The 26,749-nt window shown below is 31.7% G+C and overlaps 3 protein-coding genes across 8 annotated transcripts; all 3 read right to left on the minus strand.

The window, feature by feature from the left end:
- Positions 7,643 to 13,583, minus strand: LOC109350734 (E3 ubiquitin-protein ligase KEG-like). 5 transcript variants are annotated; one of them, XM_019592011.1, is made up of 5 exons: positions 13,471 to 13,583; positions 11,177 to 11,568; positions 10,967 to 11,058; positions 10,385 to 10,858; positions 7,643 to 8,805 (listed from the first exon to the last, which is right to left on the minus strand). In XM_019592011.1, exons 1-5 carry the CDS (start codon positions 13,514 to 13,516, stop codon positions 7,839 to 7,841), a joined length of 1,971 nt encoding a protein of 656 aa, XP_019447556.1. In that variant the 5' UTR covers positions 13,517 to 13,583; the 3' UTR covers positions 7,643 to 7,838. The 5 variants fall into 5 exon arrangements, with proteins under 5 accessions (XP_019447556.1, XP_019447557.1, XP_019447559.1 ...); XM_019592012.1 differs by having other exon boundaries at positions 11,177 to 11,561; positions 13,470 to 13,560; XM_019592014.1 differs by having other exon boundaries at positions 13,463 to 13,484.
- Positions 15,678 to 18,872, minus strand: LOC109350735. 2 transcript variants are annotated; one of them, XM_019592016.1, is made up of 4 exons: positions 18,529 to 18,872; positions 17,638 to 17,737; positions 17,395 to 17,483; positions 15,678 to 16,293 (listed from the first exon to the last, which is right to left on the minus strand). In XM_019592016.1, exons 1-4 carry the CDS (start codon positions 18,807 to 18,809, stop codon positions 15,954 to 15,956), a joined length of 810 nt encoding a protein of 269 aa, XP_019447561.1. In that variant the 5' UTR covers positions 18,810 to 18,872; the 3' UTR covers positions 15,678 to 15,953. The 2 variants fall into 2 exon arrangements, with proteins under 2 accessions (XP_019447561.1, XP_019447562.1); XM_019592017.1 differs by having other exon boundaries at positions 15,678 to 16,287; positions 18,529 to 18,871.
- LOC109350736 (14 kDa proline-rich protein DC2.15-like) lies at positions 21,416 to 22,138 on the minus strand. Its single transcript, XM_019592018.1, has one exon. It carries the CDS (start codon positions 22,051 to 22,053, stop codon positions 21,670 to 21,672), a length of 384 nt encoding a protein of 127 aa, XP_019447563.1. The 5' UTR covers positions 22,054 to 22,138; the 3' UTR covers positions 21,416 to 21,669.

Here is a 26,749-nt window from a genome sequence, read left to right on the forward strand (position 1 = left end):
GTCGATTCCTTGAAATGTCTTAACAACTACCATCTTTGCATGTATTACAATCATATTTCAAAATAACTCATATTACACCTGTGTCTATTCATATGTGCTCGTGTTACACCTACAACTATTATGATGTGCTTGTGGGACAAGGATCACCTGTCCCATAATTTTTCTGTCTTCCTGTCTCGGACTAATCAAACATCACAAAATAATATTAAAATATTAATTTCTGTTTTTATAATTTTTTTTTTTAAATGAATGGAGCTATGTGATTGACTTGGTACACCAAGTGAGACATGAATGAGGACATGTGATCCCATCCCGTGCTTGTGATACACTTGTGTCTATTCCAATGCCCTCTTTCTTACACCATGCTAATGGCACCTGCATTATTAGGGATCTTGTAGTAATTAACATTCTTTTCCTTGACGTTGCAGAAATACCATAAGAATTCACCATTTCTCATGAAAGAGAATATTACACTCTCCAAGAAAGAGACATTCTCAGAACTTGTGCTAGATTTTAATGCTCCACCTAGGTCTTTATCTCCACTTGGATACCAATCAGATACATGCACTTCTGAAATCATAGATCCAACATGATCATGATTACTATCATGGTCTCGCTGTGATTTCTTCTCCTTTAATTATTTATCCCCATGATGTCATGCATTCATTTGGTAGAAGTTTTCCATCTAACACATCTTTTACCTTCTTTTGCCATAACCTAAAGTTAGTAATTCCATTGAACTTCTTTACCATGAATGTGACATATAGGTTAAGAGTCCCACCAATTGGCTCTAGCATCAATTGTTGGTACAACGAATATAATTGTTGTGTAACAATATGTTGGAGTGGGTACAAATCATTATGTTTTCCTTTTATACAATGTACTAGGATGACAAAAGTTTTGTGCAATACAATGGGGTTATGGTTGAGGGTGATTCCATGTATTTCCGTAGTTCTGAAAATACATACCTTGTTATGACATATTTATCATTCTTTAGAGTGTTGAAGAAATTTGTTAGGTCGATTACACAAAATTTATAGTGTATGTGTTTAATTATAAGTTGGTTGACTGTAACAATGGTGTGCAAATAGATGATTTAGGTTTCACATTGGCGATCCTTAACAAAATAGATCATAAAGACGAATATTTCATCATGGCATTTAAAGAACAAATAAGTGTTTTATATTTGTCTTCGTTCAGACAAAAGGTGGTTAATGGTTCTCTAAGGAAACTTATGTATAATTATTAAGGTAAGTCAGGTAAGCCAAGACTCACAGCATAGCATTTCTAACCAAGGTATTTTGACTCTTGACAAAGATAATTCAGTTTGTGATTAAGAAGAGTTGGATCGTGACCAAGGAAAGGAAGATCTAGATCGTGACCAAGACCCACAACCATGTCAAGGGACACAGTCTGGTCGTGTGTTGCAGAAGGGGTGCATATCTATTGTCCTACAATGAGTGTCACTCCATGTTCCATGACCTTGTGATTGGTCAAAAAATACTTAAAAATTAAATTTTAATTTAAATATATATTTTTCAACCAATCACAAGGTCATGACACATGGTGTGGCATTCATTGTGGGACAACAAATATGCTCCCATGCAAAAGGGTGGTCGTGTATCACAAATGGAAGCCACCACATGTTGTGTCAAGGGAAAAATGACCAACTGGGCACGACCCACAGCCTGTCAGGGGACACGGCTAGAACGTGGAAGCCCTTGTAACAAAACATTCGATCAAATTAATGGGACACAACCATGTACCTTCAAGCACGGTCGTATACCCTGGAACTTAGTTAGTTGCTTCTTTTTCAAACAACCTTCTCTTGTATAAATACCCAACAATGGGTTCAATTTGAAATAATATTTTCTGAGGTATTATTCACAACTTTTTCTTATAATAATGGTAGCAAGGAAAATAATGATTCAACTCTTGATATTTTTATACTGAGGAAAAAGAAGTGGATGATGTACATACGACCTTTGATGATCACTGGGAAGGATTATGGGAGAATCTTCCTTTTTTATACTACTAAGGGTATACCTTCATCTTATGGTAAGAAACTAATCTCTTTTGGGGTTCATGGTTGTTACTCCCAACAAGTGTTGCTCCAGGAATCGAACACTTAACGTTTTGGTCATCCTAGGATCTAGCATGACCTTACACCACTAGAACTTTCCTATTTGACCATAGTGTAAGTATATTTTAGGTTATGTTAAATAGTCTTATTTATAAGTTGTGTCTAAAATCATATTTATAAACGATGTTTAGTTCATATTATAAGTTATGTGAAGTTATGTTCGATATTTATCCTTTTTGTTTAAGTAGACATACATGGATTATCACGAGGATATCCCTCCTTGGAGCAGTATCCCATTGGTGTGTAGAAACGTTAGAATAAAGCCAATAATGCTTCACGTGCTGAATAATAATTGAAAGGTGGATGTTTTTGGCATGTGTAGTATGAACAATGTAGTTTGTGGAGAAATTGTATGTAAAATACTTGTATGTAATATTTATAGAGTTTGAATAGAAAGTATTGTATTTTGATGTAATATTTTTTTTGGTACATCGGAAATAAAAAACAAACCGAAACTACAAAAAGAAAGAATCATCCAATCACTGAATTTGGATCGCTCCAAGAGGCAGCGCGGATAGTTCCAAATCTCCTTCTTCTCCTGAATCAAAGCACTAAGAGAAGCCATATAGTCAGCCAACGTATTCCCTTCTCTGAAAACATGGTGAATCTGCACATTCTAGTCTCTAGAGAGCAAATCGCAAACTTTGATGACAGTGACATTAATATAATCAAAATGAACACAAAGCTTCTCCAAAACTATATTAATAGTCTCCAAGCAATCACTTTCCAAGAGCGTCTTGAAACCTGAGTTCCAAGCCAATTTGAGACCGAATTCCATAGCCATCAATTCTGATTGAATAGGAGTACCATATCCAAATTTTCTAGAAAGCCACAAACAATCATGGTCGCAAAGAACTCCACCACCTCCCATCGCTTTTTTCTCTCAAATTGCATCTACCATCCACATTAAGCTTCACTTTATTTATGTCAAGTTTACACCAGAAGAACGAAGACGATGAAGTGTCAACTACGAAAGAATCCACAATGCTCCAATCTTTGAAGTCGTGATGAACATTCCTAGTAACTAGCCAATCTCCCAGGAAAAATTGCTGAAAACTGAATTGTTCCACCATCTCCAAGCCCACCAGACACCTGCCAGAAAAATACGGCCATTGGCAAGCATAGAATTATTTTCCACCCAAGATAAGAAAGAATCATTATTCCATAAAGCATGATCGTTAAACCCCACCTATTGCCAAAGAAGAGTAGAATTAATTAGCATAATCTCTGAAAGTATGCAAGAGGTCTTCAACATTGCCATGACACTGACAACAATTAGGGGAGTCTGACAATCTCCTTTTAAACCTTAATGAGTGAAATGATTATATTTGATTTGACATTCCAAGAATTGGGAAGGGGAAGATTTAAAAAATTGAGTAAATACTCATTTTAATCCTTCATGTTTTTCGATTTTATCAGTTTAGTCACTCCAAAATTGAAAACTTAAAAAAATTTGGGGACCTCTCATTTGATATTTTTTGAAACCATTTTAGGATTTTTAATTTTAAAGAACCAAATGAGTAAGAACGAAAAACATGAGATGAAGTGAGTATTTACTTTTAAATAAATTGAACTTTTGACCTTGATTTTGAAATTATCTAACATAGTTTTTTGTTTCTTTGTTTCTTGATCTTGGTTTATAATGATGTGGAACCTAGCTAATTTTTAACCGTATTGTTTTCAAACTTAGTTGGCTTGCTAATCGAGGTTAAATTCCTAAAACAATTGAGGTAGAATGTCATTTTTGCACCAATGACATGTGAGATAACACAATACCAATAGTTATGTAATAGCACATTTTCTTATTTTATCTATAGTTTGATGGTCGATGGTGATAGTAGTAATGTTGAGATTATAATGGTAATAATAATGATAGGGGTGGTGGTAGTGATAATAGTGATAATGATTATGATGGTCCTCATTGTGATAAGAGAGAGAACAAGATAAAATATGATTGGTGTGTTTAAGTTTTTTTATCTTTATAAAGATCAATGTTATGGATAAAGTTTTGTGTCATTATTCAATGCATAGAAAATAAGTTTAATTGGTATTTTCTCTTGATCAAGTTTTTTTGTTCATCATTAAGTACTCTATGGAATGAAGTATCGTCTCGTACTAGGAGATAATTTATTTTCTTAAATTCATTCAGACGAATATATAATTGTATTTCTTAAGCATGAGTGTCTCAAAAAATTAATTTCTGACTATTGGTTGGAAAACATTCTTGATCATTCCTAAAAAAGTAAAGTTCATTGCTGTGTAGTGTTCTTTGAGTTGAGTGTGGTGGAGGGATGGCATCATAATGTCTCTATTTTAAACTAGATTGAGAACTAGATTCGGATGTTGGAATAATCTTGAATCGGATTGAGGATTGGTCTTAGACACACTTAAATGGGTACTTGAAAAGAGAATATTATGATCGAGTTAATGTTTATAAAGAATAATTATATAATAGAAAAAGTAAGGTAAAATGAAATGAGAGAGATGATGGATGAATATAATATATTTCTTATTCAAATTTCCTCTATTTATATTGAATTGAATGCGCTTTCGCTGCTCGAAGGAATATAATGGTTAAGGTCATGCTTTTATCCTGATAATAACTCGGCCTTGATAGACCTATATGTGTGCCTATGGTAACTCCTAAATGCCCCTTGGGAGAGTCTTTCCTTACAAGTTACCATGTCAACTAGATCCTAAACATTGATGGGCCTTATTTGGTTGATCTAGACCTTAGATCAATAGGTCAAACCTAGATTGGCCCAAGGTTAGGATCTTATTAACTACAAGTATCATAGGATAGAGTCATGTCCTATAAACAAGAAAATTAGTAAGTCATTTTCAGAACACAAGCTATTAACAACAAGAGTCAAAACATAAATTTAGAATCAATTATTAGGCATACAAAATAATGTATAGTCCTCTAACTTTTTAATTTTAGTCCTTACATTTTCTGAATATATTGCAATGGATCTTTTTCACTAGTGTGGATGCAAAATATTAACTCAGCTAATAGAGGCCATGTCAACAATGTCCTATATTTCATCACATCACACATTTAAATTTATTTGCTTTAATTTTAGTTCATATAAATTAAATAGTTTTGGTTTTAGTCAATATAAATTAAACAGTTTTAATTTTAGTTCATAAAATAATTTTGATTTTAGTCCCTAACAGCTAAATTTGGGTACATGCATTTGATGACTTTTATTTTATTTGTTACCACTTTTTTAATATGCATTTAATTGTTCACATGTTATTTTTTTCCATTCTAAATTTAAAAAACATGTCATTACAAATTAGTCTATTACAAATATGTTATATTAAATAATTAGGAACTAAATCAAAAGTAATTAGTTTATAGAGACAAATAAAAAATTACTTAACCTATAGGGACTAAAATAAAACATATAAGGTTAAATGGATGATGTGACAAGACTCATGATACCATTATCGTGACCCTATTAATCAAGTCATCATTTTCAATCTAAAATTAATAAAAAAGACCATTGCAAATGTGAAAAAATATAAGTATAAAAAAGCTCATAAGTAAAATCAAATTTTGATATATTTGTAGAGAAGAAAAACATATTTAAACCATATAAATATACAATGAAAATACTGTGAGTTTGGACATTGAGAAACAATAACATGTACAATTAATACCTAACAAGAAATAATGTAAATATTTAGTGACACAGTTGGACATTGGAAAACAGTGATTAAAAGGGATAAGTTGAATACTATGTTGAGATAGCTTCAGAGTCATCAATATATAAATGTGAATATTATACATATAAATAATGTAAATATGTATTTAAATAGATCGAATGATATCATAACGTTGTATCATAAATCACGTCCGATAAATTATTCATTTTTAGATCTTTTTCAATGGTTTCACCTATGATTTTTGTGTTTCCCTCTATTTCTAGACATTGGCCTCACCTCCATTTAGTCTACTCTACTCATTGAGGCTTTTAATAATCTCCTCCAAACCACCTAAGGCGTGATCTTTTCGGGGAGCTATCTTAACTTTCTCCCTAATGTATTCATTCATAATTATATTTTCTCTAGTATGTTTATTCATCCAATACAATTTTCTCATTTTTGTTATATTGAGTTTATTCTCTTGTTAAAGCAGTAAATTTTCATTTGACCTTGAGTGACACTAGTTTATCATATATGAAGTCTGATGGACTATTCTATTTCTCACATTGCTTGAATCTTATGATTTACATTTTGTTGCGACATACTGTATAATTTAACCAAGATACTTAAATCTAGTGATTTGTGGTATAATATGATCTTTAATATTTAAATGTCTACACTAGGGTTTCAATACATCTTACTAAACTTATATTTCATATATCATCTCACTTCAACTAATACAAAAGTCATACGATTCTAAAGTTTGTTTCCACATTTTTAGCTTCAGATTTAATTCCTCGCCATTCTCCAATCAGGACAATTATTTGATGCACAATGACCTAACTTCAACAAACATCATTGCAATTTAAAAAAAAAATAAAAGTAGGCTGACACGAAAAAGCTTATACATCTTTCATGTATCCCGAATGTAAGCTTCACCATTGCGGCCTGGCTTGGCTTGAAGTTGACCTGAAAACCAAAGCAGGCCGATCTTAACCCATCGGATAGCCCGTTTTGCCATATCTCGACTACATTAGGTACAAATCAACTTAGGTTTAGTAAGTTTGTTAAATGTTATTCCACCTAGCAAACACACGAACTCTCACACTTTTGGGCCTACTTGCCTCATATGGAATCGAAGTTCCCATTTGCTCTAAGCTAGGTATAGCAAAAGAGTTTTTATGAGAGTTTTTCAGCACCATTTTATGAGATTCTTATTGGTTCATGTATAATATTGGGTAGAAGGAATAGTTACTCGGCCTATGCTATTTACTCAGCTTATGCTCTTTAGAGCTTTGTTGGTAAATGGGCCTTGGCTTATGTGGGAATACATGGATTGAAACACAACACAAAAATAGCATCTTAAGGTTTAACATATAAAACACTTGTGTGGTTGTGAAACACACACAATGCATATCATAAATATGTGTTTATTATAAAAAGCAAGCATTTGGGGTCAAAATTTATAGTGACCTAATACATGGTTCTCTTTGGTATGGATATGAGTACATAGTACACGATATGCTACCTCTATCAAACACTGGTACATTAGAGAATACTCAGTAGAGTTTCTATAGCTCTCTACATAACCATTTCTAGTGCCAGTAGGTTTGAATCAACTTTGGCTTCACCCTAGGAGAAATACCCACCGTAAAATTATTTCTTGTTTGTCGTAACTCATTCATGTAAGTGAGTACATATCAGCAATTACTCTTTTTTTCTTTGTTCTTTCTTTAACTTCAACTATAGGTGAAAATTTGGTTCGTTAATTATAGAGAACCAATTCACAAAAGAACCACGAATTGGTACACAAGAATCAATTCGTGATTCTCAACCAAAATAAGAAAATGGGTGAAACAAACTAAATATGTACAAAGCTCATAGCACAAAGATATGTACAATTACTACATTCATAATAAGACTTGTTGGCATTTATGTATAATTGCCATTTCCAAATTATGTTTGTTCAACTTCAAACTACTATGGTAAAACAGCTTATGGAATGTGTTAGTTATTCAAATATTATGAGATTTAACTACTATAACTACCTGCTATTGGAATTGTTAATACCTTCTTTGAACATGATATTAGCAACAGAAGGAACCCATGTTGTGTTGTTGCCCGGATTTACCGCACCAGGTTTTGACTTGCTAGCATTTTGGCCGTCGCTTTCACTTTCAATCGCGTTAACCTTGTTCATGTTCCTCCTCCCCGCTTTCTTGCTGATTAATATACCGAGTTTCATAGCGGTAAAAAGGCCGAATGCGATGAGAACGGGTCTAACAGCCCAGTGATGATCCTCTATATGTTGATACTTTTCTATCAACCCAGGACATGTCTTGAAACCAACCACTTCAACCTCAGAGGGATCGGCGAGGAAAGTACTCGATTCATTCCCGAAAGGCAACAACCCTGGGAACTTAACAACCAAACACCCATTTGGTAGGATCCATGAAATCCTACCAGTGGCCCATGCCCCTGCCCTTTTACGGCGCCATTCGAATCGAGGACTTACAACGATTTCTTTCAGCCTAACAAATTGGCCCACACAGTAAGATTCTGCCGTTTCCAGTTGTGAAGAATTTCCATTCCATAGAGTTTGCAGCCCAATAAATCCAACAGCCACACTTCCGTCTCGATTGATGGAATGTAGAATGCCCACTGACGAGTGCTTCCCGTTTTCATCCTTCAAACGTACCCAATCACCAGCTGCCAAGCCAGATGTTATGCGTTTGAGAGTTGACACGTGAACTCTTAAAGGGTCGTGAATACCAGGGACCCTTACAAGGACGGACCCGTTATCTGTGTTACCAACAACAGTTCCTTCCGGGATATCCATGTTTTGAGGTTTACATGAACTGAGAGGCTTTCTAGATCGAACCATATCGCCCACTTGAAGATTATCCTTCGAGAGGAACCACTGTGTGTAGCCAGTGCTATTAGATTTTGGAGTAACTTTCACATTACCAAGATATCTCCATCCTCCATCATTGGCCAGTTCATTCAGTGACCTGCAAATAAAACAGAAAAATTAAGAGTATAGTAACAAGATCTTTCTGATCTTTACGAAAATAAATAGAAACTTACAACCAATTCTATGCTTTCTTCGAAAGACTATTTTTTCAATTCTCTCCGGTTCAGACTAATCTTTCAAAGAATTCTGTGTCTCAGACTCTTTCAAAGAATTCTTCACCGTTTTATAATAATGATACAATTTCCAAAATGACCACCCTTCCTAGAAAGGAAAATGTTGAAAAGATAACCAGCGAGCCTTCATGTCCCACATTATTTTTTAGAATATGGCATACCACTACATGGGAGTCGCGTAGATCACAACTATATTGTGTAGTAAATCGTAATATATTTTCGGTTTGTGGAAACTTTTGTGAACAGAAACACCATACAACTAGAACAGTTTCAAAAGATCATTCCAAAATATTACTAAGATCATTCCAAAATATTTTTTAGAATCGAGAGATATACTTACATTCTCAATGAGTCTCACAAAATATTACTAAGAGGCATTGTTAACAATGTAAGGGCTTTATCTCCTTACAAAAAAAATTCAAAAACAAGATGATGAACTATATCTTTCACCTTCAATCTATTTGTACAACCAAAAACTAAGAAAAAAAACTAATCCAAGACCTTTATAAAAGTTACTATAAATTAAAGTAACATATCATGAAGCAGGAACTAGATGGGAAAATACAACATAAAAAGGAAGTAAAATCACAACAATGGAGAGTAAAGCAGAAAAAGGGTGCTCTTCAGAAAGTTCGAAAGTTTAGTTTATATTCAAATATTAGATCCTGTTAAAGTATAATAAAAGTCATCCATGTACATTCACCTACTATGTAAGGTTTTTGGGTCAGATAGTTCATGACATAGTATGGATGGTTAACATGGTATAAAAACTTACATGCCCAAGTGATTTGGAGTTCCGTGTTCTAATGAATAAAAGTTAAATTCAGCCAGTGCATGATACAAATTAACCCTTTGTCAGAGTTGGTTCAACATAACATATTATGTTACAAGGAAGCGATTCGACTCAAATTTTTTATATGGCCTCAAATTGTTGTCCTACAAGACAACTACTCTATTTTGCTTTACCAACAAGATAGGCACAGCAGGTTCGTTTTTTTCAGTTATAACTGCCAGTTTTCTAAGAGAATCTAGTTACCTTGCATGTCTGTTGATTACTAGTACTACATACGAAATTAAAACAAGACCCTCAATAATCAGAAGAAAAAAGGTTTTTCGAGTTTAAAGTTACCATATGTGGTCTTCCATAATGACTCCATATTCAAAGTAGGTGAGCAAAAAAATGAGTTTGATGTCAAGGACCATAATGCAAGGCATGCAATTATAGGAAGAAAAAATTGTGATTCTGACCTATGTCGATAGAAAATAAATCAGCTCCTACATAGGTGTGTGTCTGTGTGATAATATTAATGGATCTTCGATGAGTACCGCACTACCGCACTCACATAAACCATACCAAATGAGTGAAACTAAATATGATAAGACAGACCCAAGAAACTGACACAGTCAAAACATATTTCCAGAAAGATCTAAAAGAATACAAACCTTTTGAAGACACTTAGAATATCCACCATTAAAGGACGATTCCTCGAATCATACTCAAAGCACCCAACAAGGAGATTCTCAACTGAAGAAGGAAGGCCACTTGGAATCTGGGGTTTCTCATGTTTCTCAACAACTGATTGATATATTCTACCGACAGGGCATCCATACCAAGGTTGAATACCACTCAACATTTCAACAATGGTGCACCCGAATCCCCAAGAATCTGTTTCAAACGATATAGGGCCTCTGACCTCTGGATCATGTTGTTCTGGAGCCATGTAATTCGGAGTTCCAAGCCTCTGAGCCATATCTGAACTTAGGAATGAGGTGCCAAGCAAAATATTGGGAATACCAACATCTCCCAAAATTGCTTGATCATTATCATCGAGAAGAACATTAGATGGTTTAAGGTTGAGAATGAGGACCCCTATAGAGTGAAGTTCCAGAATACCCTCAGCCAAATTGATTCCATACCTGCAGCCGATAACATGCACTTAGTATTGACCAATTTTTACCCCTCCTTATTACTATACAAAGATAAAAATAAGCATATTTCACTTAATACCACCAAAAATATTTCACCTCAAAACATCATGCAACGAAATTCTTCCGTCTCTGAGTCTAGCCATCTTGTCACCAATTGAACCCTCGTACAAATTCATAATGATGCATATCTGCAAACACGGAAAATTTCCATTTTTTATAACACAAACAAATATCTAGCTAGAAGTCAAATAGGTAGCTAAAAATCTTCTTATATATATTGAATTAAGTGCACGGGCGAAGTCTAACCCTTCCATTTAAGACTGAAATTCCATGTAGCCAGCAAATACTAGCAACTCCTTGGCACTTAAAATATAATTCATTGAATTTCTCCAATACAATCTTCATATGATCCTCTTTGATTGGATATAACATCTTAGCCGCAACTTCATGGAACTCATCATAATCTTCAGTTGATTGATGAAGTGTTGCTAGCCAAACATCACCAAAGGGCCCTCGGCCAATTCTGTGTCTGAGCTTCAACCTTTCAGGTTCAGTCCATGAACTTGCGTGACTGGATGAGGCTCTAACAGTTTGAAGGATTTCAGCGTTACCATCCAAGATCTCATACTCGAAAGAAGCAGTTGATGGAGAAGTAGGTGATGCAGAAGCAATGACTTCTCTAGCCATTCCTGAATTTTCTGAAGTTGTAATATCCATTCAATAACTCAGCAAATGGTACACATCCAAAGAAAGCTATTCAAATGTGATTTTTTTTATCTAAAGAAAATCGTTCAAATCACTTATTAACATTTGAAGTTTTGAACATATGTATGTGCACATGCATGATGCAGTCATTGTTACTTATCTCTTCAAATAGACACAAAAATATAAAAAGGGATTGGGATGCAACGAATGATAAATTTGCATGTCCTGTTCTCGCAAAAACGAAGACCAAATACATTCTACCTGCCTTATAATCTATAACCTCTCTTTTCATTTTGATTATAATCATGTATCAAGCATCTCGTATGAACAAAAAAAATGGGATTCTAGAATATATATATATTGACAGATAGGAGTGGATTTACAGTATGATTCAGCTACTTTATTTTTAACAAAGCACCATAGTCCCCAAATGAACTGTTTATAATATATTTAAGTATTTAACAGATAAACCAGTACATATCGAAACTGCATATTTAGCAACATTTATTTAATATAACTTTGTACAAGAAGCTCACTAATAATTAACTGCGTATTTTATATAAATGAGAACGAAATGCTTGCTTCTCAATAGTGGTCATAGTTTAAGAAGAGACTAATTCGACAACAACACCCCCCCCTCGTGAAAATATCTACCATTCCTTTACTAAATTACACAATTCATCCCTATGGTCTTAAATTAAGATTGTATTCAGAAAAATGTGACTCTTGCACCTGCAATTGCAGTCACAATGTGGTTGCATGGACTACCAAAACCACAATATTGAGGTCACACAATTGCATTCGACGATTTAAAACCTTGTTTACTACCTATCAAATAGAGATATAGAAGCATAACAAATCGATATGAAATTAATCAGTATCGAGTGGAATAAAGGATCACCAAGGATCCCCGGTATTTTCAATAATGAAACCAAAGAAGAAATAAATCTGTGGTAAAAAAACGTTGACTAAACTGAGCTTGAAAAAAGCTATCTCTTGTACTCTGTGTTAACGAGTATTGCCTTTGAGACATTCATTTTCCGATCTCATGCTTTAAACTCATTGTTTCTGTTATCTAAGGCTCTGTTTAGCACAACTAGCTAATAAGCTAGTTCAAAACTTAAGTTAGGTGAAACCTTATACGCTATAAGCCACATGAAACCTTATACACTATAAGCCACATGAAACCTTATAAGCTATAATCCACATGACACCTTATAAGCTATAAGCCACATGAAACCTTATAAGCTATAAGCCACATGAAACCTTATAAGCTATAATCCACATGGAACCTTATAAGCTATAAGCTATAAGCCACATGGAACCTTATAAGCTATAAGCCACATGAAACCTTATAAGCTAAAAGTGGAAGCTGATTGAATAAAACCTACTTGGTTAGATTGGGCAATAAGATAGGTGTAAACAATGATAAGCACATGCTAATCAAATATGAGGTAATAAGTTTGTAGCTTAATGAAATAAGTTGATTTGCCAAAGCCACAACTTAAACCAATTAAGTCAAAACATACATGCATACAAGTTAGTTCTCATCATCATCATCATCAACAACAAATACAAACTCTTAGTTACAACTTCAGAATCAAACAACAGTGTAACAATACAAAAGCATGTAAATTTATATTTTACAAGGATTGATGAAGAAAAACCAAACATAGTAATAAAAAGAGAAAACTGACAGAAATTGAGTATGATCATAAGTTATCAAAACCAATAAATAAATAAATAATATAAATAAGAGTGTAATGAATGAAAATGAAAAGAATAAAAATGGGGTAGTGTAAGTATGTAAGTGAAAGAAGATAGAAAAAGCAAAAAGGTTTGAGATTCAAAGAAAGAGAGAGAAAAAAGAGTGATTGAAGAAACAACCTTTTTGTTGAGGTTTGGAAATCTGGGATGAGAAAATGGAAACAACCGCAACATAAACCAAACAAAACGAGGTATCCCAATTTAGAATATAAAAACTCACTTTTTAATCTCTAAATTTCAGTTTCTTTCAAATTAATTTTTATTTTACGTTCAACATATTAACCAGGTGTCGATTTAGTAGTTAATGTTCTGCTAGATAAGAAAGATTAAAAATTCGATTCTTTATATTATAATAATACTTGTTAAAAGGAGTAGTCATAAACCTCACACTCTTTTGGATAATATCGTCGAAGGAACATTATTAGGAATCAACACACTCAGATGATTAATTTCATAGTAAGGAGACATGAATAAAAATATGTTATTAAAAATCATGGCTCAAATCTTATTTAGACTAATTAATATATCATATCAATTAAATATTTATTATTATTAGTGTTTCTATTTCATTCTTATAAGATGTGAAATAATAAATTTCTATTTGGCAATAAGTACCAAAAAAAAATAAACATGTAGATTTGTCATAACGGAAACTAAAACAATTTATAGAAATTAAGACAAAAATTCAACAAAAGAGGAAAAGAAATAATATACATGTGTCCAAAAAAAGCAATATCAATAATATATTTGTGGAACTACTTGATCTACGTGTAATTGAATGGAGTTGTCACGTATAGTTTTTTGGGTGATTTGGTACGTGTACCTGCACTGCACGCAATATATATTTTTTCAAACTTACGTAGGACACTTTCTAAAGCATTTATGATTTATTTATCTCTAAATTTAGCATGCATCAATCATCATTTTTTTTCTTAAGAACAAAGGTACAATTTTTCTTGAAATGATGATGGAAACCACATAGCCATGCCATTTATGTAATGGGTATTTTTGTATGAATTAATCTTGAAATATTATACAGTTAGGTGGGTTATATTTCTAGACAAATAATTAAAATAATTATGGTTTGAAACATTTCCTTGTCATTAATTGTATCATCTTTGAAATGTTTCTTTTACATGAAATAATAATTTTATGTATGATGCTATATAGATGTGAGGGATTGTATAGTTTTATGAACAAATTTGGTGATTGTTTGTAATACTTTGTAAACCAACAAGTGACAAGTGTGAATATATATATATATATATATATATATATATATATATATATATATATGTGTGTGTGTTTTTCACCATGAACAAACATATTTCATTGTTTTTAGGAGTAAACATTATGTTTGGGAATTAGGAGAGAAATGGAAGGAGAAGATCAAAGAGTTAGGAATGGTGGAAGAGAAGGTGAAAGGAAGGTAATATAATATTCCCTTGTTTAAGAATATAAAATTTAGATGGGGAGAATAAACTAATGATAATGTAAGAATATTTTTTATTTTTCCTTTAAAAAATGTAATTAACACTGAGAAATGGAAAATAATATATAATTATATAATTTTACTAAAAATATTTAGGTATTTTGACATTTTATCTATAAAAAATATCAAATTGGAGGAACTATAAAATAGACATATGAAATGTTTTAAATCATCAATTCCCTTCCTTTGCAAAACAACACTCCTAAACAAAGTTAAATTGATTTTTGGGCTCAAACTCATCCATTCGACTAGAAGAAATCCAAATATGTGTGATTCTAATTAAGATAGGATTAGTCCAAAATGAAGTATGACAAAAATAATAAACATAAAATTATAGATTTATCATTGAAACAAAATGAAAAGTCTAAAATAACTTCGAAAATTAAGTGAACACACCCAAATCAATGTCCTCTTATATAATAATGCGTATGGGCATCATAGTATATAATAGCCAAATGTAATAATGTGAGTGAATAGTCTTTTTCCTAAAGAAATAGAGAGAAAGTAGTAAGAAGAAATGAGCTATAATATGTTATTCTACTTCGAAAATATGAGTTGGAAAATGGGAGTGTAGAGATTAAGGATGTCCGGAGAACGGGATGAAAAAAAGAACTGATAAATACATGAGACTCTCGTCTAATGAAATATTAGAAAAATATGTACGAGTCGAATTGAGATTAGTTGTGACAATTACAAAAAAAAATATTTCATGTTTGAAGCACAATTTATTACAACATATTTTCTTGTACATATGTCCTAGCTGTATATGTATATGATAAATAATCATGATGTAGAATGATCATGTCTTAAATCCTTTGGAAAAAATGCACACAACAAAACTTGCATCCAAAAATAGGATAAGGAATAAGTTGTAACATCAAAATCAATGCAGAAACACATTCTCACAGGGACATTGTTTGCATAGGAATAAAAAATTTACAAGGATCTTTGAGAGTGTATTTTGTTGTGAGGTATGAAACAAATTTGTCTCAGATATGTCTACAAAGCCATAATCACTGTCATTACAATCTCAATCAATACAGAAACACAATTTCACAGACAATGTTTGATTGTAATGGATGTGTTGTGAAGTAAGAAACACAATTGTTTCATATATCACTAATACTGTCTCAATATATGTTTCTGAAAATCGTGTCGCCTTCTGCCAAAACATATGATCCTCTTAATCTTTCCAAAACTGCCCATTAGACATTTGGCAATCATCGAAGGGCAAAAAAGCTTGCTTTCAATTCTAGTTCGCTTCACGACTGCAAGCCGCGGGGACGAGAAGAGCACTCCCACAAACTCGGTTAACTTTTTCTTTCCAGCTCGTTGTTCGTCTTCATTGTAAAGCTGGATCTTTCCACTTTCCGTGGCTATGTCATCAGAACAAACTTCGTCGGCATCATCACTATGATCTTTGGATTGATAACTATTCACTTGCGACGATGACCTGCAGCTTCCATTTTTATCATCCAGCAAGTGTAAGGACTTGTTCGAGAACAGTACTGTTACCGTATCAACATGCATGAAAACTTTATCTAAAATATGTTCACATCTCCTCCATACCAGTAGTAGTTACCCCAGGAATGGATCCTCTCATGTCATTTCTTTGTAAAGCGGAAAGGTGGAGGAGAGGGATAAAGACACGGATTTTATTCGTGGACACACTCAAAATTTGCGAAAAATTCTTTTGAAACCCGTGTGTATCTTTCTCCTCCACTTGACTACTTGATAGAAAACATGACAGAGAAGATCCATCCACCATTCCTAGTTTGTACACCCTCTAAAGGAAAATCATTAATTACTAAACAAAATATAATCCGACAATTAGTGAATGGTTTTATGCAGCTCTCAGTTTCTGTTTTTCCTTATTTTGAACTGTATACATTTATAAACAAAATCTGCCATATATCTGTATATTCCAATATGTGGCATGTAAATGACAGAAATGGTAAGCTGAGGGTAGAAAAAAGTGATACAAGAAATGAAATATTTTTAGTGGATTGCATAATAGATTGGTAGAACCCAGTTTCCGCTCATTTGGACTACCTTCATATATCGCAACGATTCAGCATTGTTAAAAAATAAGATAAAAAACCTTAGGTAGCAAGGACATGATGCTCTATCTAGAAATAATCACTACCTAACTCCTCAAAAAAGCTGATAAAATACAATGCATAACAAGAGCAGCATTTGGCATTACTTAGTGGTTGAGATGGAAAATAAGTAAATGGTTCATAAACAGAGATAGGATGACACTAAAAGGTGAGAGAAATCGAGTCAACAAGTAACAACTATACCCAAATTCGATAGTGCTGTATGATTACAAATATTCTTGACTATACCCAAATCCCAATATGTGAAAATTCAAGCATACAACAGAAGAGATTTATGAAGAAACTGTTTATTTAAATATGATTGGTTATTTTTGACATTTTCCTGAAAATACATGAATTTCCTGAACCAACTAAAGCACAAGCCAAGACTCAATTAGTTCAACCTGATAAACAGTGAATATTTGCATAGTTAACAGAAGCAAACATGGAAAAGATTGTACCTCCTGTGTTTCTTCGAAATGACGACTCGTTTCTTCAACCGCTTTCTACGAACATTGTAACTGTTTGACACATGGCGGATGAAACGAAGCTATGCATAATGAAAACATAACTAGTATGAGCAATAGACTTGTAAAAAAGCTCAAACATAAAGTGACAAACTAGTTCAGACTTGAGATTTAAATAGTACTTTTGCAATGCTAGTTAAGTATATATCCGTAAATCTGAACGATAAAATTACAAACCTGGTCACCATCTTTGATGCCATAGTTTCGAAGATAATCCTCCTCATTAACTAGCTTTTGTCCATCATAGCATAAGCAAAACTGTGCCCAGACATGTGGCCTTCACAACACAAAGTAACAAAATCATATATATGATTATATAGTTCAACATCAAATTATGGAAACATAGTATTTTTAAGAACCATAGAATCAAAACCGATAACATCTACCAACAAGGCGTTGGTCTAGTTGTGTAAGACCCAACTGGATCCCCGGATAGGCCAAAAGGTCAAAGGTTCAATTACTGAGAGTGACACTTGTTAGAAGGGGCAGCCAGAGAGGATTAATTCCTTAACCGTAGGGTGGGGATACCCTTGGTTTTATGTAAAAAAAACCGATAACATCTCACATTCCAGTATGCCTATCCAAGTTAAACTATTTAAGAACTTTAAATATTCCATTAAATTGCCCCTGGAATGCAATGCTACTATTCTTATACTTGCTGCAAATGCATTGTAACTAAAATTGCAGCAAAATTTTCCAGTAATTATCTGCAATTACTAGAAAGGAATTCTAATTGAAACAACAACCCCAATTTAAAAACCATAATTGAATTTCATGTTATCAAAATTATGAGAAAGGTGTCGATAAAAAGATACAGATTATTACGAACAGAAAGGGCAGTCCAGTGTACGATACTCCCATTTACTGGTGCCCAGGGAAACGGCCTTACCCGGAAGTGGAGAGACTGTTTACAGGATTATTACAAACACAAAAGAGTCAAAATTAAAACAACAGTAACAACAATCAAGCCTTAAACTTACTAGGTGAAATCGGCTACATGGGTGGAACGATGCCACGTCATAATAATAATAATAATAATAATGTTATATAATAAACAATAACACATACCATGAAATATTAGGTGTGGCATTGTGAGTAAAGACAGCTTCAACAGAGTCCTTAAGTTGAGAAACAGTTGCTGTTTTTGGAACTTGAATATGAAAGGAAGAACCATCCAACTTTAGAACAGAGAGAGTGAGAGGTTGAGGACGAAGCTTGTGATACAGAGAAGAAGAAGAAGAAGAAGATGATGAGAAAAGAGCATTCATCATAATGCGTGAAGAAGAGAATGAATTGAGATTATTAAAATAGGAATAACAGATTCTTGCTTCCCCTTCTCTCTCACACATTCCTCCTCTAAGAGAATACCTTCTCTCAATGCTTCCCCTTCTACTTACTCTCCTCTTTTCAATTTCAATATCACTCAACTAATCCTTTTCCGATTCCATAAGTATTGATCACAGTAATCCAATAAAATAATTATAATCAAGTTAGTAAACATTTACACTTAGAGATAGTGACACATATCACCTTATATTTAGATAAGAGTGCCAAATTCTAGAAGTGATCACTTTAATTAAAAAAATTAAAGAAATATTAATTCTTGGGAGGAGAGTTATTCCAAGAGTAAATTTTTTAACCATCAATTATAAGGAAATCAAATAGTTTGAATTAGTGAGCGGATCTAAACCATTAAATATCTCTTTAATTGATAGCTACGATCGGGAGTAAGTCGAAGTAAGTGGATCGTCACTCTTAATTCTTATACTATTTATCCTTTAGACACAATTAGATGACACTTCTATCCTTAGATTCACAATCAAAAGTAAGATATGATATATAACTTAAAATAATAACAAAATATATGATATATAATCTTAAAATAATAATAAAAACAATAATATATATAATAATTTGATTAAAAACTAAATTTATAACATCACATCACTATTTAACAATATAACATCACTATTTAACAATCTTTACCAACATAGTAATCACATTTATGAAATAACAATATAACATTATGGATTAACAATATATATATAGGAAGGAATAGCGGGTTCAGGTACCCGTGGATTTGGGTACCTCATTATCTAGACTCAAACTCATCCAACAACAAGTCTAAAAATATCTTATCTCAATTATCTGTGGGTCCAAAAACATGGACCTAGACCCGACTAGTTGCACATATTTTTTGCGGATACTCACAGGTCTGGATACTCATTGTCATCCCTACCCATAGGGCGGGTATCATAAAACTCATTCCTACTAATAAGTTATTATTAAATGTACTCGATGCAGGTATTTCCACATGTACGCATTGGTCGAGTTTTTTTTGCCAACCCTAATATTGTGGGCAATTAATTTAAAAAATTATCCCTTTTAAGTTAAGTTGTTATGGGGACTACATGAGTTTTGTTACCTCATTCACTTGAAATAAGTTATTAATTAAAACTTATTCATTTAAGCCGGTATGTGGTGTGAACAAGTGAGTTGTTGCCTCATTCTCTTAAAGCGGATAAACAAAAATAATCTCTAAATCATCTTTTGAAAAAAAAAACAAACCAAATCAATTATGTAATATTTTTCACAAAACTATATAGACTTGGTTCTCTACTACACATAATAATACATTAGAGCAAGATGAGTTCTTGTCATGAAAAATTATAAAAGATAAGCATCTGCACTAACAAATCAGTTTTACTTTTACTAAAGTAATAGTATTTAATCTATGCAATTAGCTAGGTATTATTTTATTATTGTCGGACGAAGTGCTAATATATTTCATGATCTATAATCGACTCTCGAGTTTAGATATCTAAATTAAAGACCACAACATTTTAAATGAGTCTTAAAATAAAGTTTCTATATTTCACTGCAAAAAAACATAATAGCAACTCCGCGAGGTCATATAATCTGTGTTTGACCGAAAATTAGGATGTCACAAGTTGTATTAGCTTTTTTCTCCTTAGTTCATTAAGTAAAGTGGGATGATGATAGATATGAGTTGTTCAAGATAATTTAGTCCAATTCAATCAGTATCTTGTCATCTCCAATTTTACCTTTTAACTTGTAAGCTTCAAACTAACTCAAAAGTTTTTAACTATCTTATTAGCTAATTGTGGTAAGAATCTATCCGTCGTATAAAAAGAGACATAATTAAGCCATTAAAATGTTTCATTATTCCTTTTCATATTGACTACTTTTAAAAATTTATAATTTGTGCCTTCAACTAAATTAACTTTGAGTATAATATCTATGTATTGTTAGTGTAAATATTTATATACAGTCACATTATTCATTGTTCATTTTGATTACTTTTTTCAACAATCAATGATTAAATAAAAATAGTAGATGATATAGTGACAATATATAAAACACATACAATGTCAGTCCATATATTTTTTTTTCCTCTCTATATTGGAATATGAGTTCTTAAAATTTGGAGTAATGTTCATATATGAGGTTTAATCATTCACTCTCGATTACTCTTAAGTATGCTTAAAGTTTTTTAGGGATATTTCATTTTATATTATTAGTTTGAGAAAAGAATTTTGAGAGGATGGAGAGGAAAGTTCCATTTCCTAAAAAGTAGAAAGCTCATTCTCTCTATTTCATCCATGCAATCATACTGTTAGTTTTCTACATGTGAGTGATGTTACTCACATGTGTATATTTACATATTTTATAAATTAATTATATTTTTTAAAATAAAAATTTAAATTATGATTAATCAACATAGTATAAGTATAGCCAATTTAAAATGTTAATAATGGTGATGTTCCTCTTCAATATCCGAGAGAAAAGTATATAAAAATAAAAATAGTAAATTATAACAATTTTACCTTTAAAATACAATTAGATGACACTTATATCCTTTGATGCACAGTCAAAAACAATTATCTCTCCATTACTAGAGATGATTCTTTTCCGTCAATAACATTACTTTCAATTTAAAAATTACAATAAATCCCATACATTTCCCACATTGAAGTTCACACAATCTTAAAATAAAAGTTCCCTATTTTACTAAAAAAGAGAAGAAAAAATGATAAGGTTGCTAATAAAGGCAAACAAAACAAGCTTGCCTAATTATTAAAAATGAAAAATGTCACACATATCACAAGAAATAATATAAGCAAAAGCACAACAATTAATACACATAACATAACTAATCATGAAAGATGAACCTAACTTGAGTTCATTCTATTCACATTGGAAACCAGAAGGGACAGATTTTTGACAAGCACTAAGGAGCAAGGTGAGAGAGACAGGAACATTCAAGTTAATCCCAACAACATTAGCCTTAATAGCAGTGCATAGACAAATTGCTGCTTCCAAATTTGTCAAACCTTGAAGCAATGCACAACATTTACTTGATGCAGGAGAACCAACAATAACATTAACAAGTCCTAGTACATCAGCACAAACACCAAGCTTCAATGTGTCATTTGGGCACTTTTGTTTACTAGGAGTTGGTGTAGGTTTGGTTGGGTTGCATGTGCCACATGCATTGGTTAATGTTGAAGAATGAGCAAGAAGAGAAAGCATTAAAATTGTGGAAAATAACTTGTTAGAAGCCATGACCATAATAAACTTTGCAAATGAAAAAAAACAAAACAATTGGAGTATGTTTAGGTTTGATATTGGTGAATGAGAAGAAAAGGGTGAGGGTGTGGATAAATTTAAAGGGAAAATGTGAGATTGAATCACGTGGAAATGTGATAGTGAGTGGAAGAGAGTGATAATGTTACAGTTGGAATGTTTTGTATGGTAGTGACATAATGGGCTAGCTTAGCTTGTTCTGAAGAGTAGTTAGAGTAGTATGCAGTAACTTTAGATATTTTTCACTCTAGCAGTGTACTTAAATTTCCTGAATAAATCATTAGTTCAAGTGATACATGTTTAATTCTCTTTAAGTAAGATCTTGGGTTTGAGTTTTTTGGATGAAAAAATATCCGCTCTAAAAGTTAAACCCACATACCTATAGATATTCTTGGCTTAGACAGGATTGTCTCCAATACGAGAATATACGTGAGAACCAAATTTTTTTTTACAGCAATAAAAAAAGTGCAATGTCATGTGTCATAAATTTATATTTGTTACATTGTATACCCACTTTAGCCCTTAAAAATGTTTGTTACATTAGTTTGATCATAGAAAAATTAAAAACTCAAACTATTACCTAAAAATTATGAATATGAGTTAATATAGTTACCATAAAAATACTAAAAATAACTAATTTGGTTCATGTTGAATATTTTTTTGTATGATTTTGAAATTTTTAGTTTTACAGAGACCAAGCACATACAAATTTAAATGACTAAAATAAGTTTTTATTTTATTTATTAATGATTAGATTTTAAGTAATATATATATATATATATATATATATATATTATTTTTTAATGATATAAGAGAACTTATAAAGTAATTTTATAAAATAATATATCATTATCATAAAATAATTTTGAATGAGTTTAGTTTTTAATTTCAAATACATTGCTCAGTTGGGCTTGACTTGATGTGCATAGTGGGAAAGTAAAATGTGAAACAGTGAAAGGGTAAAACGATAATTCATTGCATTAGTTATTTCTTATATGCATGTTAAATTGTTAATGGTAAATTTGGCATACCTGATCGATCTTATTAATAAAATAGTATTGAAATTCGTTTCTGGTAATAGTGTTGAAATTTTCACCCATATTTTTATCACACCCGAACTGATTTTTCATTTTAACAATTCAAATATTATCTATATTTGTGATTAATTAAGTGATTAAAGTAAGGAACTTATATATAGACAATGCAACAGGTGGTATGGTTTTTTTGCCAATCTTATATTGTTGGATAATATGGATAAAGAAGGTAGAGTTAAAGTTTGAGATACAATTTGCCTAAGTTAATTACTTGTAGTGGAAGTTACTATTGTATATTTAGCAGCTTCTTCTATAGTGTGTAATGTTATTCCACCTTCTAGTATTGCATTCCCATTTTCGGTTAAAACACATTGGTTAAAATGTAGAAAACTCTCTTTATATCCATCTTTAAAACAATTGGTCTTTGAATTAGAAATTTGGACTCAAGAGTTCATTACGGACCAATGAATGTATTAGCACTCATCTTCCCATACTAGACAATTTTCTCTTTAGAGGAAAAACTTTACTTCTTTGCATATAATAAGATTGTTTCTTGCTCTCAGGTATTCATATGAACAATAGAGAAAATGATCGTAGGTTTGCATTTATTTTATTCTTAGATTTGAAAAGAAGAAGTGATGCTTGGTCCCTACTTAAATGAGTGAAATACAACACAAATGTGTGATATTAATAGCATATCATATTAAGGAGGGAAAACTCGATCAATATTGTATGTACTTTTCAATCCTTAAGATTTTTTAGACTATTATAAGGTGTCAATTAATGGTTATTTATTTATTTATTATTTTAACATATTTCAATAGAGTTAAGTACAATTCTAATATGAGACGCCACATCTAATCTTAGAATTAGGCGAATATGACTTATTCTTATATCTCATTAATCTTTATATTTTATTATTTAGAAAAATATTATTATTAATGTGAATAATAAAAAGATAGTGATAATAGAAATATATTGCTTTTTTTGTATACTAAAGGTATTTTCTCATCTTATGGTAAAGAACTAATTTCTTATGAGGTTTGTGGTTGTCCTTCCCAACAAGTGTCACCTCTAGGAATTCAACCTCTGATTTTTTGGTGATATTAGGATCTAATGGAGTTTTATACCACTAGACAAAATATATTGCTTTAGGTTTTTCATATTTATTAGGAATGTGGTATAGACAAGAAAATGATGATGCTAATTTTTCTTTATTTGTAAAAAAGCCTTTACCAACTTAATATTATAATTCTTAGTATAATTTATATTTAACGTTACTAGTATTAATTAGTAATACATTGTTATTACTGGAAATATTATTGTGTTTATAATTATTATTATTATGACATTTAATAAAAGAAAAGGAATGAATGAGAATTCATGCCTGCTGTTGTGGGAACAAAGGCTACTCCACGCTACAACCACGAATGAAATCAATACATTATTTATGAGAAAAACTTGTGTAAAACCTATTCAAAATATTATATATATTATATTCATGTTTTTTGGTACTAAATTTAGGATTAAATTTTAATTAAAATTAAATTTTTATTATAATATCAAAATTTTATTGGAAGTTTTTACATAAATATATCTTTACACAATTCCTTGTTATGTGTCGGTACATTGTGTTATTCTTTACACAATTCTTTTTTCTTCAACTTTTTTAATGTCTTTCAACTCAGGATTCAACTTTCAAGGGTCTATTTATATTTGGATCTAGAGCCTTAGTGATAGGGATGGAATCAACTACCTTACTCATTAGAATGCCAAAAATCTAGTAATAAATTCTTCTCTTCCCTATCACTAATTCAAAAAATGGTTGCACTGTTTATTTGTTAATAATAAATTAATCCTAACAAACTTATAGATACAAAAATATTTTATTCATTTTTTTAAATAAATTTATTTATTGATTAAAAAGATGTAACAAAATTATAAATAACCTTAGCAAGTGCTTATCTAACCAATTTTTGTTAAAAAGTAGGATAAATACCATCATTTCTCCTCATTTTTTAATTTGAAAACAACCTTGATAATTTTATTTAAACTATTTATTTTTTAAAGTAATTATTAAATAATAATAAAATATTTTATTTTATTTTTGAAAAAGAGTTTTTTGCAAAAAAATTAATTTAGGGATTTTGGGCTAGACAAAATTGGATGTTCATAGATAATCCTCTCTATTTATTCCTTGTTGGATAACAAGTAAACTAATATTTGAGAGCTATCGTGGTAAGTAAATAGTAAATAAATTAATAGTAATTTTATCAAGGTTGAAGGAACTTACCTGTCCAAACTTTGAGTACTTCACTAAGACCGTGGGAATTGGTTGAGAACAAAGGTCATATATTGATGTGACTCGGGAAAATGAATAAGAAAAATTCTGGAAAAGTATGTCAGTGTACCATCAGAGCCTAGAAAAATTAAAACACTCAAGATGTAGGTTAAGGTATTGTCATAATTCGGGAAAATAAATAAAACCAAGAACGCAGGTCGAGATAATGCTTAAATCTAGGAAAATAAAAACACTGAAGGTAAAGGTTGGGGTATTGCAAGAACATAGGTAGGCACCGAAGACGCAGGTTAAGGTACTGTAAGAATTTGAGAAAATAAATAAAATCAATAATTAAGGGTAGAAACAGGTAGAGACATTGGCTTAAACATGTTCGAACTATTAAAATATTGCACTCTAATCCTGACTTGTTTGTGTGTTTAATTTTCTTGTAGTATGTTAAGTGTGAAAATTACCTTATTTCATAAGGATAATTGAACACTTTTTTATTATTAAAGTTAAATAAGTATCATTTTGCAATTAGTTGAATTATTGTGCAATCCTATCAGGGGAATTTCTATGTCACTCCACGTCTAAAAAATTGTACAAATTGGTAAAAAATATCTGAAAATAATTGAGCCTACCTCAAAGTTTGGCCCCAACACATCAAGATACATGTGTCCAACGCAGGAGTCGTGCAACCATAGGAGTTATGCCTAGCATAACTTGGTTAGCTAAAAGGTCTAGGTCAGGCGGAGAATTGCATCCATCGAATTTTAGTTACTAGGCGAAACATGCAAAAATTAGAAATTTTAAAAGGGGATCAAAATAAACATTAGGTCAACAACTTTTGGTAGAAACACAATATACTCAATTTCTCTTAGTTTCTAGAGTATTTCTAGCTAGAAATGAGATGTAAAAGCAATGGGAAAAGGTTAGAGGAGTCAATTTAGGCTTATTGAGGAGATAATCCATTCTTATTTGAGTTGTATTTGCCTCCTTTTATCTTTGTCCTAGGTAACATAAAAATGGGCTAAACATATCCCTTGTTAGGATTTGATATAATAGTCACTTGATTTATAAGATTTTGATTCATATTTTTGCTTAATGATTATATTTTGTTTATTAAGAGTTCTCTACTTTGTTTAATTTATACTTGACATTGACAACCTTTTTAGTAAAATTTTGATATCTTCAATGTATGAAGTAATTTTAGTTCTAGATTTTGAAATTAGGAATTCATCATTGTGGTTTAATTTTAAGACGTATATTTTTATTAATTGGTTACATTTGTGCATGTGTTGATATGGTTGCTAGACATAGAGTTATATGAACACTAAAATAGCTCTTAAATTTGATAGTATACATG

Source organism: Lupinus angustifolius, chromosome LG06, assembly GCF_001865875.1.
Source record: "Lupinus angustifolius cultivar Tanjil chromosome LG06, LupAngTanjil_v1.0, whole genome shotgun sequence".
Taxonomy (NCBI): Eukaryota; Viridiplantae; Streptophyta; class Magnoliopsida; order Fabales; family Fabaceae; genus Lupinus; species Lupinus angustifolius.

Coding starts and splice junctions, on each gene's coding strand:
- LOC109350734 (XM_019592011.1), bottom strand. CDS start 13,516: ATGTTGCGGTTGTTTCCATTTTCTCATCCCAGATTTCCAAACCTCA. Junction 11,569..13,470: donor TCCCAGATTTCCAAACCTCA/ACAAAAAGGTTG, acceptor TTACAACTTCAG/AAAATTCAGGAATGGCTAGA. Junction 8,806..10,384: donor ATTCTAAGTGTCTTCAAAAG/GTTTGTATTCTT, acceptor TTTTATTTGCAG/GTCACTGAATGAACTGGCCA.
- LOC109350736 (XM_019592018.1), bottom strand. CDS start 22,053: ATGGTCATGGCTTCTAACAAGTTATTTTCCACAATTTTAATGCTTTCT.
- LOC109350735 (XM_019592016.1), bottom strand. CDS start 18,809: ATGTGTGAGAGAGAAGGGGAAGCAAGAATCTGTTATTCCTATTTTAAT. Junction 17,738..18,528: donor GCCACACCTAATATTTCATG/GTATGTGTTATT, acceptor TGTGTTGTGAAG/GCCACATGTCTGGGCACAGT. Junction 17,484..17,637: donor GCATCAAAGATGGTGACCAG/GTTTGTAATTTT, acceptor CATTATGCATAG/CTTCGTTTCATCCGCCATGT.